Raw genomic sequence first — 21,662 nt, forward strand, 5'->3', positions numbered from 1 at the left:
AAAATTAAATCTGCCATCGCTGGGAAGCAATTTCATCGCATCGAAGACTTGGCACGGACCGTCAATTCAGAACTCCGAAGTATACCGTCTTCAGAGTACCACGCTTGCTTCATGAAGTGGAGAAAGAGAATGGAACGCTGCATAGAGGTTGGAGGGGAGTACTTTGAAGGAATGTGAGTCATAGTTTGATAGTTCTTCATGCTAATAAAAGTTTATGGACTCACTGTCATTTCTTTCTAATCACCCCTCGTATTTGTGGCCACCCCGTACATGATTAAGGTGTCTGGCAATAGACAGAGATAGACAGAACCATCCTGAGACAGCAAGAAATGATTAAAAATATGTCATTGGCTTGAAGGGTTAATGAAAGGTGAATTTGTTAAATCACTCAATACACTGACTTGAACAGGTTCTTCTGAGTCACATGAAGAGACAATGAGATGATGCAAAGAAAACACAATACAGTTAACTATAAGTGATTGTAAGAAGGTAAATCAGAGTCCAGTGTGCTGGTCAAACTGTAAACTGAAGGAGTCATGACAGCAGCAGCAGCAGTGGCAGTGGCAGCAGTAGCAGTACTGTAACAGTAGTAGTAGTAGTAGTAGTAGTAGTAGTAGTAGTAGTAGTGGTAGTGGTAGTAGTAGTAGTGGTAGTGGTAGTAGTAGTGGTAGAATGCAGGTAAGCAACCAGCCCCTGCACGGCCATCCATGCAATGAACTGATGTTCATTTGCAGTGGACGGCACCTTACCTCTGCAAGGTGTAGGGCACCTCTGCGAGGCACAGGGAGGAGGATGGAGCTTTTGTTCCTGGATGGACACCACATCTGCATCTCTCCACTCAGTTAACAGGGGCACCATAGAAGGCTCTACAATACCCATTATTTGGTTATGGAGTAACCACCAACAACTGTAAATGGTTTCCTGGGTTACAGGAAACTATTAGGCTTGTCACTTAATGTACAGCCACTGAAGTGGAAAGGAGTACAGTAATAAAAGGTGACAGGAAAGACAGAAGAAAATATGAAGTGAGAAGAGCAGACCTATCTATCTATCTATCTATAGAAGACCTAAAATGAATAATACAGGTGAAGGACGAATTAAGTTCGGTAGCACTACATCAACTGAGTGGATGATGGGCACCCCAATCTACCACCAAGTCAAGACATTGAATGTCTCTAACAAAAACTATAATAGCAAAGCATGCACCAGCCAACATGTTTTCACTTTAACCTAACCTTACCTTCTACATAAGCAAAGGAGAGGTTGATGCAACCGGGATAGGATCGGTCAGGATCTCCATTCCTGATGACATGTGTTGCTCGAGACATGATAAACTCCACAAGTCTGTTAGAAAGCTTGGTAATTCTGGCATGATCATATGACATTTCTCTGCGTGCTACCTCACATGCTGCTCCCAAACCTACCACCAGTGGGGTGGGCACTGTTCCAGATCTGAGGGGTGAAGAGGTGGAATATAATCTCTCAATTTGTGTAGACTGCATGTATACAGATATATTTACACACTACCAAAACTCAACAGCATTGAACTCTATAGCTTTCAAATGTAATGTGCCATTCTTCAAGTGTTCTGATATAGCCAGTAAGGTTTAAAGCTTCAGCAGTGTAATATATTATAGGGGAGACCAGAATTTTGCCTCAAAGGACTGCACAAGCATTCCAATGGTAAAGCCAACAAGTGGCATTTTTAAGCACTAAGTTTAGATGCACTGTACCAATGTACTAGTAACCATATTCTCATACTTTACTAACTGTATCTACAAAAATAACCTTGGACACCTAGGTGTTCTTGCTGTTGTTTAACCCAGGTTTGTCTGCAAAGCATACTCATTGACAACATGTAAGCAACTGCTTCTGTGAGGCCATCCTACAGGTTCAGCACAGTTCCTACACTGTGCAAAGATCTGGCTTCACCTCATGCTTGACAGGACCACATCAGGGTCAGACCAGGATCCTTCTGTATGGAAATGTGACAAGGTTGGGCTCCTTGGTGGAAGCCGCAGTTACATCCAGGGTACACAGCACTACCACATGTATGCTCCTCATCACTAGCTTGGTGTATGGTGTTAATAATAATAATAATAATCTATCTATCTATCTATATACCTAGGCTGCTTCCCCCAAGGAAAGGGAGGTAGCCGAGACAGGACGACTCACTCTCCATTTACTCATCCATTCAAACACATTCATTCGCATCTTAGCTCCAAAGGCGAGAACGGACAGATCCTCACCGCATCACACCGCACAAGGGTCAACTGCGCAATGCAATCAGTGACATCCGCAGCAGGGCCCGACAGCAGAACTGGTTTACCCCTGCCACATCATAACAGACCCATCCCCTTACCCGCACCTGACCTGACTAGCTGATCAGACCAAATGCGGGAGAATATCCCCTCAGGGCTGCGTCATCACTTATTCATTCACAATTTCTCTCCATTAATAATAATAATAATAATAATAACAATAATAATAATAATAAAAATAATAATAATAATAATTAGTAACAGGAGGGGGCACTCACCATCCACTTACTCAATATAGTGTTGCTGTGGGTGTCTGCCCTTTCCTCTCTTCCATCCTTCCTCTTCTGTTTTTCTTTCCTTCTTTCTTACCTCTTCCTTCTGCCTATGGGTGACTTTACACTCCCTCTTCTGTCTTTCTTTCCTTTATTCTTTCCTCTTCCTTCTACCTATGGGTGACTCTACACTGAGTGACAAGACAAATGGTTTTCTGTACACCAGGAAACCATTTACTACACTGGGTGGTAATCATATAACCAAAATATGGCGCCTGGCAGTTTAGTGGGTAATTAAGGCGCTCCAATCGGATTGAGCCTGGGCAGGTTTCTATCCATGGGGTGGTCAGGGTTTATTGCTCATGTAATGCCACCCAAGGACAAGTGAGGCTGGTCACTCTCATCTTAAATGTCTGGACCAACTTGTCTAGCCCCGAGCTCCTACGCTCCTCATGGGGCAACATAGGATTGGATGATGGATGGATGACATAATAATAATCCATCCATACATCTATCATCCAATCCTATGTCGCCCCATGAGAGGCGTAGGAGCCTGGGGCAAGGTGAGTTGGTCCTGACACTTAAGATGAGAGTGACCAGCTTCACTCATCCCTATGTGGCATTATGTGAGCAATAAACCCCAACCATCCCTTGGATATAAACCTACACAGGCTCAATCAAACAATACTAATAATCTGGTCTTTTGTTTCTCAAATGCATCAGTTCATAAAAAGGCATTCACAAGCACTCGACACTCATTTACACCATTACAGTTACAATAACTGTGACATCATTCATATACAATACAGAGTTCATCAGAAAAAAAAAAAAAAAGTGGTGGCAATTGCACTCTACAATTGGTTGTCACAACACCTCTCCCCAAACTGTCGCTTCATGAAAAGTGAATGGCTTTGAGATGCCCGTTAAAAGATTCAACAGATGTCAACCGCCTCATAAATAATGGCAATTTATTACAGGCTACTGTATACCCAAGGGGCTGTACAGGAAAAAGACCAATCAGAGAAAGACTGATGAACAGCTGCAGGCTCATCGAAGAGCAAGGACTTATCTTCATTTCTTAACATCCCACTTGGGCATGTCAAATGAAATTTTAACAATTCAGCAACAAAATTTGGTTCATCAAACTTATGAACCCTAAAAGTAATGACACAGTTGAAATTCAATTCTAGCCTTTACTAGCAACCAGTGCAACTTATGTGAAATAAGATGGTTAGGGTTCATGGAGTGGGGCTAAAGATAAGCCTTGCTGCACTATTCATCACGGAGTGAACCTTCTTTAATGGATTCAGGAGGCCAATCCATAATGAATTACAATAATCAACAAGAGGCATGAACCAGTGTTCAAAGGCAACGTCTATTCAGCAGCTGTCTCAAAGAGTACAGGCTTCTGATGGGCAAAATACAACCTCTCTCAACCTGATTAATACATTCTTTATGCTTTAGTTTTGAATTAAAATATACTGTACACATAAGTTTCCGACAAAACTAGCTGGATGCAGTTGTGACTCACCAATTGTCAGAGTCAGAGCATCAGCAGCATCACCACCCCTCTTGTTTCCACAAATAATGATCACTGTTTAACCATCATTCAGCTTGTTTCCTCTTTGCCATCCAGATTTTTAGAGAAGTCATCAGGAATTCCTCTTTATTCTTGGTATCACTAACATCTGTCATCTTAACATAAAGTGGAGTGTCACAGCATTAAGTGACAGGACATATCATGTGCATCAAGTAGAGAAGATAAACTACTTGTATAAACTGTGAATACAACTGGAACTAAAACAGATTTCTGATGAACTCCATACAGAATGGGAACTGAGCACAAGTAAGTGTTGTCCACAACTACTCTCTGAGCTCTGTCAGACAGATACAACATACAGAGAGAAGAGCATCATCACAGGCACCATAAAATGCAAGTCAATGGCCATATGGAGAGGACGGAGAGCGAGAGACTGACAAGGAGAGTGTATGTGAGTGAGGTGGAGGGAGGGAGAGGGTGGGCCAGGCCAAGGATGAGATGGAGGGTGCCACACCACACCACACACTGCTTTAGCATTCTTAACTAAGCAATCCCTATAAACATTCTGCAAGCTGTCCAGGTCCATTTCATTCCAATTCACTGATTCTAACTCCTCCCCTACTTTGGCACTGCATTCATCTTCCACTTCTTTGATCCTCAGCTTCTCGACTTTCAGTCTCTCTCCCTCACAGCTCCTCTCTCTCTTGCTCCACCTCACTCCTTTCAGCTTGATCTTGCAAACCACAATCATATGACCTGACAATCCTCCACATCTTCCTCTCACTGCCCTCGTATCAGGAACACTACCCTGCATCGATTTTTCTACAAGCACATAATGAATCAGGTTCCTTTCAACATGATTTCCATTCCCTCTATACCATGTATATTTATGTGCATCTTTGTGTTTAAAATAAGAATTACAAATGTACAACCTACTTTCCTGACACATGTCCTTCAGTTGCTTCCCATTATCATTCTCTCTTGGTGTTCCATTATATCCCATTCACCACCCACTCACTTGATGTAGTGCTGCTTTGGGTGTCTGCCTTTTCCTCTCTTCCTTCCTTCCTCGTCTGTCATTTCTTCATTCTTTCCTCTTCCTTCTGCTTATGGGTGACTTTACACTCCCCCTTATTTCCTTCACTCTTTCTCTTCTATCTATGGGTGACTCTACACTGAGCTACAAGCCTAGTGGTTTCCTGTACAACAGGAAACCATTTACTATGCTGGATGGTAACCATATAACTAAATTATGGCACCTTGTGCTTTACTCCTTACCCTGCCCTAGGGTGGTGATGTGGTTTAGTGGGTAAAAAAGGTGCTTCAATCAGATTAAGCCAGAGTAGGTTTATATGTGTTGTTAGGTGAAGTCGAAGGGGAGCTGCGAGGCCTGGTGGATGAGTTTGGGAGACTGTGTAAGAAACAGACTCTAAAGGTGAATGTAAGGAAGAGTAAAGCAATGGTCTTTGAGAGAAGTGATGTCAGTGAACGTACAGTGAGGTTGGATGGTGAAGAAATGGAAACTGTGAGTACGTTTAAGTACTTGGGGAGTGTGATGACTAAGGATGGAAATTTGGAGGGAAGTGCTTGAAAGGGTACAACGAGGAAGAAAGATTGCTGGTTCCTTGAAAGCAGTGATAAGAAACAGGGAAGTGAGCATGGAAGTGAAAAAGTTACTACATGACAGTATTGTGATACCAACTCTAACGTATGGAAGTGAAGCTTGGACGTTCATGGAAGGACACAAGTCAAGAGTGAGAGCAATGGAAATGAGTTATTTAAGAGGAGCCTGTGGAGTCACATGATAGAGACAGGCTGACAAATGAGGATATAAAGGAGCGTTGTGGTGTGGATGTGGATGTGATAGGAAGCGTTAGGAGGAACACACTGAGGTGGTTTGGCCATGTGGAGAGGATGGAGAGTGAGAGACTGACGAGGAGAGTATATGTGAGTGAGGTTGAGGGGGGAAGAGGGAGGGGGAGGCCAAGGATGAGATAGAGGGAAGGAGTGGAGAGGTATATGAGAGGAGGGGAGCAGGGCTGTGAAATGGCAGGGACAGGGCAACATGGAGGTGATTTGTTTGTGGCCACCCTGTACGGGATTAAGGAGTCTGGCAATAGATAGATAGATAGGTTTATATCCAAGGGATGATTGGAGTTTATTGCTCATATAATGCCACTCAGGATGAGTGAGGCTGGTCACTCTCATCTTAAATGTTAGGACCAACTTGCCTAGCCCTGGGCTCCTATGCTCCTCATGGGGAGGCATAGGACTGGATGATGGATGGATGGATGCATATCATTCACAGGACCAGTGCCTACTCTACTATTCATATCACCCACTACAATCACTTTATAACTCCTGGGCATTTCTCCTACTACTTCATCCAGTTCATCCCAAAACTTTACTTTCTCTGTCTCACTCCTGTCCTCACATGGTGCATACGCTACACACACATTTCATCACAAGTTCTGGGAGCCAGTACAATAAAAAATCTATTGTAAAAACTTTCTATAAAACGAGAAATACCTGGCAAATTTCCCTATACCACAACTTATAGGTTAACTCTTGCTGAGCTGCTGAAATCATATTTGGCACAATGAAGGTCTGCATGGGCAACGTTGCATGCCTCATATGAGGTACAATTTATACTGGGGACACACCTTCCATTCACTTGATACAATGCTGCTCTCGGGTGACTGCCCTTTCCTCGCTTCTTTCCTTCCGTCCTCTTCTGTCTTTTTTTCCTTCATTCTTTCCTCTTCCTTCTGCTCATGGGTGACTCTTCACTGAATGACAAGCCAAATGGTTTCCAGTCACCAATAAACCATTTACTACGCTGCGTGGTAACCATATAACCAAATTAGTGTACTTGGTGGTTTAGTGGGTAATTAAGGCACTTCAATCGGAGTTTATATCCAAGGGATGGTTGGGGTTTTTGCTCACGCAATGTCCCTCAGGGAAGAGTGAGGCTGGTCACTCTCATCTTAAATGTCAGGACCACCTTGCCTAGATCCAGGCTCCTACACTCCTCATGGGGCAACAAAGGATTAGATGTTGACAATGATGATGAATATAAAACAATGACTCAGAGGTAGTAAGTTAACTTACAAAGAATCAGCTCAGCAGAGGTTAGTACTGGTACCATTACTCCTCTCATGGTCAAGACAACTCTAATGTTCTATTCCAGAATGTAAAGATATACACTAAGTATATGTGTGGTTACCTCATGCCTCTCTCCTGGCCACCACCACTCATCAGAGCTTCAATTCTCACTCTGGGTCGCCGCCGCACATACAGGCAACCCACACCTTTAGGCCCATAGATCTTGTGCCCACTGAAACAAATGTAAACTTAATATACTAACTACTCTATCTACTAAATGTTCCATGCACTGTATTCTGAAACCCTAACAATAATGACATGAATAAAAGCCTGGTGGTTTCACACTTAACTGTAGAATCCATCTGATAACCTAACAGAATTAACAAATGTATCGAGCTGTTGTCAGCTCTTGGAAGCTCATTAACGAGGAAACTAACAGTCTGTAGCAGCATCAATATATTTGGTATTATCAAAATTTTCTTATTAACATATGTAGACTGTTTTCAGATAAGAAAATGCCACATCATTTTATATTCACTATAGTATTACTGCAACCAAAATCATGTAGTAAAATGTTTAATTCATTTCATGTTAAACTAATTTTCCACACAACCCTAAGTGTCCATTTGAAAACTGCTAGGAAGCCAAATTCAAATTACTTATGAATCCTACTTGGCAACTTAGCTATGGCTGCAAATATTGATGAACACTTTCCAAAGCTAGGGGCACATTCAGGATTTCATCTTGGCTATCTCCATATGTTCTTGTAAAAAAAAAAAAAAAAAAAAAAAAAGTTTTGACTAACACTTCCTCTGGCACAGGACACACTTAAAACTCAAATCAGGTTCTTGATGTAAAATGAACAATTTTCTAGTACTGTATACAGTACTTTTTGCATGGAAATATTAATACCTATAGCATTGGTAATTAGTGGTATGCATAAAGTCTGGATACATCACTCTTACCTAATAGACATTAGGTCAACATTCAGGTCTTGAACATTAATTGGTATCTTCCCCACCGCTTGTGCAGCATCAGTGTGAAAGAAGACTTTGCGAGCTCGACATATGGCTCCTATTTCTCTGTAACACAGAAACATAATTCAGTATGTCCAAATTATGGATTTTATCTGGTTATGCAGAACAAATAGTACTCAAAAGCATGGTCAAGTATCATATGGGGGGCCGTGCAATGGAAGGGGTTCACAGACCACCACCCGGAAAATGCGTTTTTGTTGGATAACACTACAGTATTTTCACCCAGACTCTCATCATGTGGCCCTGGATGAGAACACCTTCTGCCAATGGAAATATGGTTGGAAGTCCTTCAAAAAAAAGGTACTGTTCATGCACCCAGCTGTGGTGGTAGTATGAAAGCAGAGGAGTGCATCTTGGCTGTGTGTGTGTGCATGTTGGTTGCAGCCAATGAGAACATATCCGGGCCGCAAGCCTCACTTACTGATTGGCTGGCCATACGTGGTGGTGTGTTTGACAGGAGTTTTTGCCGCACCATCTGTTAGTCCCTACTGCTGTGCTCTGATCGTACCACACAAAATGGAATTCTCCCTGTTTTACTGCCTTCCAGTATGACCTTTTCTAGGGGGCCACAGCACATTCATATTGCTTAATAGTACTTATCTTCACCCTAATCAATGTTGTTTTTTGCTTAGGCAATCAAGTTCTGCCAGAAAACAGGTTCAAAGATCAGCAAAATAAAAATCTTGGAAAAAAAAAAAAAAAAAAAAAAAAAAAAAAAAAACATTCATTAATGTTAATATCATTGTGGTCAGTGATAGTGCCCATCATCCACCCACTCAGTGTAGTGGTACTCTATTTCAGGGTAGCTCTACACTGAGTGCCAAATTACATGATTTCCTGCAAACCAGGAAATCATTTAATACGCTGGGAGTTAACCTCATAACCAACCAACATGTGTTCCCCGTGTGACAACATGTAGGTTGGCAGAGGGTTAGTGCTCCTCCCCAGAAAACATCTAACTAAAAATACAAACAAGAAGCCTCAGACCAGGACAGACAAACAGGTGATGACCAAAGACCAGACAAAGGACATGGTTTGGATTGAACCATGGAGGATAAAAGGTGCAAATAATGAGGTGAAAGACAGATAGACTGTCCAAAAGCCTGCGGATGCAAAAGTGAACATATGTGGATTATCATCATCATTCATCATCCAGACCTCCTTTCCCACCCTACATTAGGGTGAGGAGTAGCAACGTCCGGACAGCCAAAGTTTGCCCAATTCAATGGATCATGCTTCCACTCACTCATCACTGAAGCCCATGTGATACTGGCTCCATCAGAAAAAAAAAAAAAAAAAAAAAAAAAAAAAAAAAAAAAAAATTCTGTAGCTTCACATATACCTATCTGAAAGAGACAATCCTAACGCTGTTCCTAATCCTTGGCTATGTGCTTCTCCGCACAAAATTCATCCAACCAGCTCAGTCTCTTATCAGTCCCTTAGCCTCTCCAACTTCCATACCCCTCTTCCTCACACACACATCCACCATATCCCTCCACCTTCTTCTTGGCCTGTCTCGCCTCCTCCCTCCTACAAATTTGCTCAGATATACCTTTTTCACCACACTATTGTCATCCATTCTCTCCATATGACCAAACCATCTCAGTACACTCTCTTCGATTCTGATGTGCACAGACTTCCTCACTCCGCAAATTTCAAGTATCACATTATTTCATATCCTACCCACTCTCTGTACTCAATGTACATTCCTCTGCAGTCCCATCTCCACTGCTCTCACTCTTGACTTTTCATTTTCATGCCACACCAAAGTCTCACATCCATGTTAAAGTTGTCACTAACACTCCTTCATGTAAGACTCGTGCAGCTCCAACATTTAAGCCCCTGTTTTTTATCAAGGACGTCATAGCACCAGCTACTTTCCATCTTTATGTCACTCTACTTCCCACTTCTTTTGCACATTTTCCTTTCTTTTCTATCACTGTACCCAGGTATGTGAACTCTCTCACCAATTCCAGTCTCTCTATTCACTCTAACATCAAACTGGGAGTCACCTTCTCTCTCAGTAACCATCACTTTACTCTTTTCTATATTTACTCTCAAGGCATGACACACACAGACATCTACAAAACTTTGCACTAGTCTACCAAGTCTTGTCCGGTATTTGCAACTAGCACTGCATCATCAACCTACAATAAATTTGAGATATTCCATCCATCACCATTCATTACCAATGCCATCCCTCTCTCCATTACTCGTGTTGTTACTTCTCTCATCACCCCATCCATATATATATTGAACAACCATGGGGACATCATACAACCTTGTTGTATGCACATACTGATCATTAGCCAGTCACTTAAATGCCCATTTACCCTTATACATGCCTCACTACCATCATAAAAACTCCTGACGGCACCTAACAGCTTATTATCTACACAGTACATGCACAAAACCTCCCACAATCCTTCTCTGTCTACTTTGTCATATGCTTTTTCCAGATCCATAAATGCTATAAACACCTTATGGTCCATCTCACATGCTCTCTCCACTATCTGTCTTACTGTAAAAATTTGATCCACACATCCTCTGAAACTCCTAAAGCCACCCTGTTCATCACTCACTAGGACTTCTGATATCTCTTTTACTTTGTCTATGATAATTCTTCCATATAACTTCCCTACCACACTCAATAGACTTAGCCACGATAATTCTTGCACTCACTTCACTCGCCTTTATTTTTGTACAGGGGTACAATCACTGCCTTTTTCCACTCGATTGGAACAGTTTCGCTCATCCATGCCTTCTTATATATCTCCAACAAGCACTTCATTCCGCTCTCTTCACTATACTTAATCATCTCTGCATACACCTCACCAACCCCTGCTGCTTTCCCATTTTTCAGTTGCTTCACAGCGTTCTTCACCTCTGCGAGTGTAACATTTCCTGGCACTGCATTCCTTCTCTGTACACCCTGAAAACCAATCATGTTAACAGTCGCTTTGCTCTCTCCATTCCCATTCATCAGACTTTCAAAATACAGTATTCTTACCATCTGGTCCTTACATCCTTCACTCTTTCACATTTCTTCCCACTGTCACTTCTACATTTCTGCACCTCTTTCCAGAACAGCTCCCTATTTCCAGAATAATTTGAATTCATTTTTCTTCCTAGATCATCATTTACCTCCTCCTTTTTCCTCTTCACTAGTCTCTTTACGTGCTTCTTGATCTCAATATATTCATTTCTTATTTCAAATGAACCCCTGTCCTGTATCCACTCTTGCCACTTCCACTTTTCTTCCACAGCCCTCTTAACCTCTTCATCCCATCATGCCATATCTTTCTTCTATGTTGTCATTCTTGCCACACCACACACCACTTTAGCATTCCTAACTATGCAATCCCTATATACATTCCAAATGCTGTCCAGATCCATTTCATTCCAATTCACTGATTCTAACTCCTTCCCTACTTTCGCCCTGCATTCATCTGCCATTTCTTTGATCCACAGCTTCTTGACTTCCAGTCTTTCTCCCTGACAGCTCCTCTCTCTCTTGGTCCACCTCACTCCCCTCGACTTGATCTTGCATACCACAATCATATGATCTGACAAACCTCCACATCTTCTCACTGTCCTCGTAGTAGCAACACTACCCAGCATTGATTCCTCTATGAGCATGTAATCAATCACGCTCCTTTCAACATGATCTCCATTCCATCTATACCACGTATATTTATGGGTATCTCTGTGTCTGAAATAAGAATTACAAATGCACAACCACCCTTCCTGACAAAAAGTCATTTAATCGCTTCCCATTATCATTCTCTCCTGGTACTCCATTATTATATATCCATTATATAATTCACAGGACCAGTGCCAATTTTTCCATTCATATCATCCATTACAATCACTTTATAACACATGGGTATTTCTCCTTCTACTTCCTCCAGCTCATTCCAAAACCTGTCTTTCTCTGTCTCACTCCTGTCATCACTTGATGCATACACCACAATCACTGCCACTTTCACCTTCTCAAACATGAATTTGACATACACACATTTCGACCTGACCCATTTGTAATCTCTCATTCCCCTCTGCCACTTCATTCATCAGCAAAGCAACTCCTACCCTGCATCTTCCTTACCCATTCATGCCCAACCTTACCCCCTTTACATCCTCCCACTCCTTCACTTCACACTCTTTCATCTTAGTTTCACACAATGCTATCACTGTATATACTGCACTCTTGAAGACACTGACTACTTCCACCCTTTTACTCTCCTCATTCTCACCTCTCACATTCCACATGGCTATGCAAATCTGTCCATTTGGTTGGGGCCCTGAGCAGGTATTGGGCCCTCCAAGGCTTTCCAAAATGTTTGCCATAATTTAGTATAGATAGGAGTGTCTGAGGGACATTTAACCCGGCCAGAAACCCCAGTTATATGGTGGCCACCCAGTGTAGTAAATGGTTTCTGGGGTACAGGAAACCATCTGGCTTGTCACGCAGTGTTGAGACTATAAGACAACACCATGATGAGTGAGTGAATGATGGGCACCTCCACCTATCTGAGACTAAATGGAGAGACAAGAGTGTGAGAGAGTAGGAGAATGGATGGGGTATATGTGCAGGAGTAGGTGAGAATGAGAGGGCAAAAGAGGGTGCCTGTACTGCTGCGTTCAAGAGATGCACGGAGAATATAAGAGAGTATGGATTTGTTGGTTCAAGAATTGAGAGGGTAAGACTTAAAGTAGGATTACAAATGTGTGTGTGTGTGTGTGTGTGTGTGTGTGTGTGTGTGTGTGTGTGTGTGTGTGTGTGTGTGTGCCAATGCAAGATTGTGTGTCCAGGAATGTAAAAAAAAAATTTAGAATATATGGAGTAAATGGGAAGTTGCTGAATGCTATGAAGAGTATGTAAGAACGTGCTAAGGCTGCAGAGCATATGGATAGTGAACTAAGTGAATTTTTCTATCTGAATGTTGGATTGAGACAGGGCTGTGTCATGTCTCCATGACTGTTCAATCTATATATGGATGGAGTTATAAAAGAGGTACAAGGTAGGGCAGTGGGTGTTGGAGCAGCCCTAATGAGAGAGGGCAGCATCTGGAAACTTCCTGTACTGTTGTTTGCTGATGATGCTGTACAGTTAAGTGAAGATGAAGGGGAACTGCAAGGGTTTGTGAATGAGTTTGGGAGCGTGTGTAAGAAACGGAATCTAAAGGTGAATGTAGGGAGGGGTAAAGATATAGTCTTTGAGAAAAATGAAGTCAATGAATGTACAGTGAGGTTGATGATGTGGAAAAGGAAAAAATGTGAGTGCATTTAAGTGCTTGGGAAGTGTGATAAGTAAGGATGGAAGTTTGGAGGATGAAGTGCTTGAAAGGTGCAACAAGGAAGAAAGATTGCTGGTTCTTTGAAAGCAGTGATAAGAAATACAGAAGTGAGCATGGAAGTAAAAATGTCACCGCATGACAGTACAGTGATACAACTCAAACGTATGGAAGTGAAGCTTGGACCTTGTTGGAAGGACACAAGTCAAGAGTGAAAGCAGTGGAAATGAGTTCCCTGAGAGAAGCATGTTGTGCTACATGGAGAGAGAGACTAACAACTGAGGAAGCAAAGGAGCACTGTGGTGTGGATGTGAATGTGACAGAAAGCATTTGGAGAAATACACTGAACTGGTTTGGCCATTTGGAGAGGATGATGGACGAGAGACTAACGAGGAGAGTGTATGTGAGTGAGGAGGAGGGGGAGGAGAGGGAGGGGTAGGCCAAGGATGAGTTGGAGGGATGGAGTGGAGAGGTATATGAGAAACGTGGGTGTGAGCTGGGGAGAGGGCAGTGTGGTGGCTGGGGACAGGATGGCATGGAGGGCAATTTGTTTCTGGCCACCCCTTATGAGATTAAGGTGTCTAGCAACGGACAGATGGAGTTCGTAGATATGGCCAAAATATTATCAGAATCACAATCTAGACTCAAAAACCTTTCCTAGAAAAAAAACAAATTAATAAATGTTCTACCATCAAAATTTTAATAGTTTAAGGTTATGGGAATACTGCTGAACTCTAAACCCAATTTCTGGCATTTTAAGATTTGGCATGAGAACACCTTGTGTTTGCGACCCATCATATGTTGCTGTTGTTATTGTGCATCTCCAGTCAGTCTGGTCAAACAGACTCATCAACTGCCCCTAAAGGGTCATCCCATGCAGTGAATCAATGTTCCCACATGGCTGAAGCACCTCACCAAAGCAAGGTGCAGAGACTTGCGTGGAGATTTTTTTCTCAGGTGGACATCATATTTGTCTCTCCATCCAGTTAACCCTTCCATGGGCATAGGTCCGGAATTTTACATGCGTCCCTGGCTGATGCCAGGGCCATTTTCTGAAATTTCAAAAATTATTATTTTTTTTTCTTGCTATATTGGAGAGGAAGTTCAGACGCTCCTAACAGTGCAAATCCCAGCTTTGTAGGCCCATTCTGTGGCTTGCAATGGAGTGCGGAAGTTGCAGAAACATCGGCAATGGATATCCACCGCAGTGGTATATTGCCGCGCTGGAACATCGCACGTGTTGTTATAATTTTTTTTTACCCTCCAAAACAAGGTGAATGGTGCTGAAATGTTGTGCATATATTAGATATGGTGATATCGAATGATTTCAGTACATAATAAGTTAGGATTGGCTAAAAAAAATATATATATATATATTTTTTCACATTTTTTTACATAAATTATGTTTATCATAGTTTTGAGTTATTTTGCATGTTAGCATTGTGAGTATGGGTAGAAGAGGGAGTGAAAGGGTTGAATCAATCCTAAATGAGAAAATTGCCAGTCCCCCAAAGGTAGGCTTTCCCACGGGGAATGAAAGCGGAGGGTCGGGTGGATTAGCACCTGGTCAGCTCTGATTAGAGGTAGGGGAGCGGAGGCGCTTTTAGCCGCTCCCACACCACCTGCATGGTTAAAATAGAATCATAATGCAGGTTCAAAACTATGAATAAATCAAATTATTAGGAACAGAGAGACAAAGCAGAAATAAATACAGTACGCATACAGATGGGAAAAAATGTATTTTCCTAGCAATAACATGTTTACGTTTCTCTATCATTTCACTTTGTTATTTTAGTAATATATGTTGCTGTCTGTGTGTCGTGCAATATATGTTGCTGTCTGTGTGTCGTGAGTGTGAGAAAGTATGATATTTTCTGCCTGGGTAAGGAAAAAGGGTAAAATTGTATGTCTGCCAAACTTCACATAGAGAATACAATAAACTCGAAGTATCGCACGGTAACTGTGTGCAATATCATACTCACGTCCTACATACAATTACAGGAATCCCTGTAATACCCAGATGCCCAATTCCCGGACACCCCAATTCCAGGACATTTTGGGCCCGGGCCTTCGGAACCCCCAAACTGCCAAGAAACGTAAAAAAGCGAAAAAAGAAAAACCGACATTTTTTTCAACTGTACTTTGAACTTGGCGTGCAGCGCCAAACATCACGCGTAGCTGCAGCTCCCTGCCTCCTCCCCTCCCCAGCTCCTGCCTAACTACCATGGTGACTAGATGTTCGTCGCAATGCCTGCCGCACATGCTTGTTTTTGTGAATAAACTGCAATACCTCGCCACTAAACCACATGGGAATTTACAGTGTTGTGCAGTGTTACGAAATTAGAATTCAGAGTGCAAAGGATTAAGTGCAGAGTGCAAACTGGCATGTTGCAACTGGCATGGCGCAAGAACAGAATGTGTAGTGTTAAACTGTTATAATTCACAGCGCAAAGGATTAAGTGTAGCACAACACTGGATTACTGTACGTGCTTCAAGAGCATTTTCGCCACTGCCAGAGCCTTAGAGGAGGTAGGTTAATCTTCATAACGGCCACGGACTTGTTGTAAGTACCCTATACACTGCAAAGGATTAAATGCAGAGTGCAAACTGGCATGTTGCATCTGGCATGGCGCAAGTAAGAACAGAATGTGCAGTGTTAAATAGTTATAATTCACAGTGCAAAGGATTAAGTGCAGCACAACACTGGATTACTGTATGTGCTTCAAGAGCATTTTCGCCACTGCCAGAGCCTTAGAGGAAGCAGGTTAATATTCGTAACGGCCATGGATGTGTTGTAAGTACCCTATACACTGCTAAATATTTTCCACACTCACTTGTAAGTCCTCATTCTCTGGTTCCTTTTCATTTACTTCATGCTTTCTGTCCCTTATTTGTAAAAATAGGGTCTTAAATAGGTGCTATGCATGACCAGTAGGGAATTATGTAGGTGGTTTTCTGAGTTAGGCTGGGTCAGGGTCCGTATGTACCTGTCCAGGAGGCATTTTCCCAATTCCCGGACAAACCCAATTTCCAGACATGCCACTGGCTCTATTACATTGGTTCTTGGAGGGATTACTGTATATTGTTTTCAATGTGATTCTGCAATGATTGTGAGTAGTTCAAATTCACAAACAGGTAAAAAATACGTGGATAACAATACTGTACAGAAACATACATTGATGCTGGCAAGGCTGGCAGAGCAGGGTGGAAGGGGCGAGCTGTTTGTTGGGGCAACATTCACACAGTCAAAATACGATAAAATCGGCACGGCTGTCTTGTAAGATTGCATTTTCCATACTCTATGCCTGTTCACTTACATTACAAACAGAACCTGCAATGATTACCACTCTATCTAGGGCAAAAAGACTGTAATAAGCATATAAGGAAATACATGGGGCTGGCATTTGAGAAATAAATACAGAGGAGAATAATTACTCACCATAAGTGCAGGATGCGATGACAGAAGTCAATGCAGGCGAACTTTTACCCACCTCTGCCCTCCCCTAGCAGGTCAAAAGTCAATAGAGATAAGTCATTGTCTAAAAAACACAGTCTTTGTACAAAAGTCACTTATAAAACATAAACTACTTTTACACACTACCATTATCTTACACTTCTATATCTTACTTCATAATACTACACTAGCACAGGCGGTGGTAGGGGGTGGTGAAGTGGCCCATGAAGCGGAAGGAAGTGGTGAGGTGACGCGAAAGGTGGTGTGCGGTGGCGAGGTGGTGCGTGAGACGGCGGGATGTGGTGGCGAGGCAGTGCGGGGTGAGTGCACCTGCACTCCACTCTTCCTTTCCTCCCCCTCCTCTCCCCCAGTGAAGAGCTGCTTCACCACCATCTGTCTCCTCTTCAGTGGTGGTGGAGCTGTGCAGCGAGGTGGTGGTGGCTTCTCCTCACTCTCCGAGGAGATGTCGATGTCGTCTTCCTTGGTAGTAGGAGAGTGATACCACTCATCACCACTCTCGTCACTACTCCCCACCATATTCTCCACCCCCAGGTCAGACCCAATTCGGCCCTCGTCGCTCTCCTTCCCCACAGGGAAACAACTCCACCCTGATCTCGGAGCTGGTAAGCAGCCTACGGGGCCAGAGAGGGCAGCACTGGGTGGGGGTCGGGGCAGGGAGAGAGGTGGAACTCGGACGTCCACTCATCACAGAAGTGCACAGTGTACTGATGTGTGGGGTGTATGGGAGTGTAGGGTAGGTCAGTCTCAAGACGTTCAGAACATTCGTTCGCTTCCCAAAAATTTCTGCTGTTTTTTATAGGCCACGCTCAGATGATTCATTCATTCATTCATTGCCAGACGCCATGTATCCCAGACGGGGTGGCCAATGGCTTAGAGTTAATTGTTTTTTACAGGGAGGGGCACTAATCCTCCACCAACCCCACTTGACACGTAGGGATGCCAACAGCATCTGGTGTTCCCAGGTGGTCACCCATCCAAGTACTAACCAGACCCAACGTTGCTTAACTTCGCTGATCGGACGGGAAGCGGTGTACTCAACGTGGTATAGCCGTTGGCTCCTGTGGCAATTTATCGGCTAAACGTCATTTGACGCCAGCGGCCATGGAGGGGTTAACAAGGGCACCACAGTAGGCTCCACATCACTCCATGATCTGGTTATACGGTTATCATCTAGCGTTGTACATGGTTTCCTGGGTTACGGGAAACCAGAAAACTTGTCACTCAGTGCAGAGCCGCCAGAAGTGGAACGAAGAGTAATAAACAGTAACAAAAAGGATGGGAGAAATGGGATGAAAGGAGGACAGGCACAGGAAAAAGAATGAGACATGAAGGGAGAAACAATCAGCATTACATCAAATGGGTGGGTGATGGGCACCCCCACCTACAACCAAGCATTATATGCATTTAACAAATACATACAATATACTGGTATATCTGAGTAATAAACAGTATCAGGGAGAAATAGGAAGAAAGGAGGACAGACACAGGAAAAAGAATGATACATGAAGAATGAAACAGGCAGCATTACATCAAGTGGGTGGATGATGGGCACCTCCACCTACAACCATCACGTGTGTACTTGTATAACAACTTTTTTTTTTTTTTTTTTGTGTGTGTGTCTGACTCTGGGTATAGGCTTCACAGCCTGCTCCCAAGGCCCAGTAGTCCTTCTTCATTCCATACCCCTCTACATGTCACCATCTTGGCGCTAACACCCACCATCCATACTGAATCTCATACAGGACAGGTGTACTGTATTGGTATTATTGGGGGTATTTTTACGACATGTCGGCGGGTCTTCTGGTAAATCAGTAAAGTCTGCTTTTATTAAATTCAAATCCTTAAACTGTTCCCTGCCCCAGTGGGGATTTGAACCTGGGTCTGGTAGGATTGCAGGCCACCTCTCTACCAAATGAGCTACTGCCTCCCCCACATGCCTGGCGCCCTTGGAAGGGGTGAAGAGGGAGTAAGTCCCTTTCCCTCCTCTCCTCCGACCTCGGTTTCGGCATCCGGTGGCCACACCCGAGAGCTCCGGGGCGCACGCAGCGCCAGATCTCATCCTCTCTCTGGGAGGTGGCTGCCGCACCCAACACGTGGTGCTCTCTGATGTCGGGGGGACGCAAGCCTGGGACTTGCCGTATCGGCCCTCTGCAGAGGGGCAGGAGGTACAATATACTGGTATCTCTATCTATCTATCACCAGACACCTCAGTTCCATATGGAGTGGTTACAAATGAATGGCCTCCATGTCACCCTGTCTGCTGCCATATGGCTACCCTTTCTCCAACTCACAATCCCCTCTCTCATATACTTCTCCACCCCATCCCTTTAACTTATCTTCAGTCTCCCTTTCCTCTTTCTTCCCCCTCTTCAGTAACCTCTGCTGCTATGCTGCCAAGCTTTTTATTGTAATCAAACCCCCCCTCTACCTCATTTACATTACATGGGACTACGCAAACTATACCTCTGTGAAGCAACACCCTGGCCAAAACATGTTTTATTATATTACTACTAACCTCTAACAAACTCTTGTGCCTCATGACATGCAAGTGTAAAGGAGTAATAAGTTTGTAAAGTTTAAAATCCCATCACTGTATAGTTGAACCTCCTTGATCACTGGCTTCATTATTGGGATTTTTCTTCATTGCAGCCTTATAAAAATGTTGTATGCATTACCTCAATACTACGGGTAAAACTGCATTAATCATAGTTAGGTTACACGAAAATTTGAGGAAAAGCACAAGGATCCACAGAATACTGTGCTCCTCAATGCAGTAAATGTGCTAACAAGAAAAAAATACATATTACCTCATATGAAGTAAGGACAATGTGGAAAGAATATTCTGAAAGTCTGATGACTGGGAATGGAGAGAGCAATGCGACTGTTAATATGTTAATATGATTTATTTTGGGGGGTGTGCAGAGAAGGAATGCTGTGCCAGGAAACGTGACACTTGCAGGTGAAGAACACTGTGAAGCAGCTGAAAAATGGGAAAGCAGCTGGAGTTGATGAGGTGTATGCAGAAACGATTAAGTGTAGCAAAGAGAGAGAGGAATGATGTGCTCATTGGAGATATGTAAGAAGCCATGGATGAGTGAAACTATGACAGCAGGGTGGAAAAAGGCTGTGATTGTACCATCATCATCATCCAGACCTCCTTTCCCACCCAAGGGCAGGGTGAGGCTGTGATTGTATCCCTGTACAAAAATAAAGGTGAGTGAAGGGTGCGCAGGAATTATCATGGCAATAGTTTATAAAGTGTTGCAGGGAAGGTATATGGAAGAATTATTACAGTGAAAGCAAAAGAGATATCAGAAGTCCTAGTGAGTGATGAACAGAGAGGCTTTAGGAGTGGCAGAGGATGTGTGGATCAAATATTTGCAGTGAGACAGACAGTGGAGAAGGCTTGTAACATGGACTATAAGGTGTTTATGGCATTTATGGATCTGGAAAAAGCATATGACAAAGTAGACAAAGTAGGATTGTAAGCTTCGCGCATGTACAGTGTAGATGGTAAGCTGCTAGGTGCCATCAAGAGTTTTCATGATGTAGTGAGGCATGTGTAAGGGTAAATGGGAATCTAAGTGAATGGTTCACGATCAATATGGGCATGCGACAAGGTTGTGTGATGTTCCCATGCTTGTTCAGGGCTCTTGTTTGGCGAGCCACAGCTCACAAAGGCGAGTATTTTTTCCCTTCGGCAAACAAATTTTACATGCAAGTCGCCTTTTGGGGAGGAGAAAATACATCCACTTCAAAACCCAGTAAACTACATAATAAGTAGACCTCACTTAAATGAACAAAAAAGGACTTGGTGTAAAATTATTAAGTCTTCCCTTGTCGTCAATGAGAATGTTTAAAACCTCATTATATGATTCTAATCATCACAATGTGTAAATAAATAAATACAGTATATTTATTGCTCATAAAATATTTCGGCTCGTAGTCAGTTTGGCTACTAAAAATTTATTTGGCTCATAAATCTGAAACCTTAGGAGCCAAATGGCTCGCAACCATCGGCAGTTAGCACGAGCCCTGTTGTTCAATATATACAGTATATGGATGAAAGATGAGAGATGTAAAAACACATGTAATGGAGAGAGGGATGGCACTGGTAATGAATGGTGATGGATGGAATATCTAAAATTTTTTGTATCCTGATGATGCAGTGCTAGTTGCAAATACCGGACAAAAACTTGGTAGAGTAGTGCCGAATTTTGTACATGTCTGTGAGCGTCATGCCATGAGAGTAAATGTAAAGAGTAAAGAGATGGTAATCGAGAAAGAAGGTGACTCCCAGTGTGATGTTACAGTGAATGGAGAGAGTGGAACTGGTGAGAGAGTTTTAATACCTGGGTACAGTGATAGAAAAGAGAGGAAAACGTGCAAAAGATGTGGGAAGTAGAGTAACACAAGGAAGGAAAGTAGCTAGTGCTATGAAGGCCTTGATAAGAAACAGAGGCTTGAGTGTTGCACCTGCGCGAGGTTTACATGTAGCAGTTAATGCCAACTTTAACATATGGAAGTGAGACTATGGTGTGGCATGAAAATGAAAAGTCAAGAATGAGAACAGTGGAGATGGGACTACTGACGAATGTATGTGGAGTGCAGAGAGTGGATAAGATACAAAATAATATGATTTGTGAAAGATACGGAGCGAGGAAGGCTGTGGACATCA

At 42.9% G+C, this 21,662-nt stretch overlaps 1 protein-coding gene and 1 non-coding gene across 3 annotated transcripts in view; both read right to left on the reverse strand.

The window, feature by feature from the left end:
* LOC145417886 (cysteine desulfurase-like) overlaps positions 1-21,662 on the reverse strand; it is a 126,842-nt gene that overhangs the window by 78,389 nt on the left and 26,791 nt on the right. For both annotated transcript variants that reach the window (XM_080286501.1, XM_080286502.1), the window contains exons 5-7: positions 8,144-8,260; positions 7,300-7,410; positions 1,241-1,452 (exon numbers count right to left, since the gene is read on the reverse strand). In XM_080286501.1, the coding sequence (XP_080142627.1) occupies positions 1,241-1,452; positions 7,300-7,410; positions 8,144-8,260 (440 nt within the window). The remainder of the gene's footprint in view (positions 1-1,240; positions 1,453-7,299; positions 7,411-8,143; positions 8,261-21,662) is intronic.
* LOC145417912 (5S ribosomal RNA) lies at positions 17,922-18,040 on the reverse strand. Its single transcript, XR_013900577.1, has one exon. It is a non-coding gene; the product is annotated as a 5S ribosomal RNA (ribosomal RNA).

This window comes from Coenobita brevimanus, chromosome 111 (genome assembly GCF_032717465.1).
Source record: "Coenobita brevimanus isolate Jiangsu-jjx chromosome 111, ASM3271746v2, whole genome shotgun sequence".
In the NCBI taxonomy this organism is placed as follows: domain Eukaryota; kingdom Metazoa; phylum Arthropoda; class Malacostraca; order Decapoda; family Coenobitidae; genus Coenobita; species Coenobita brevimanus.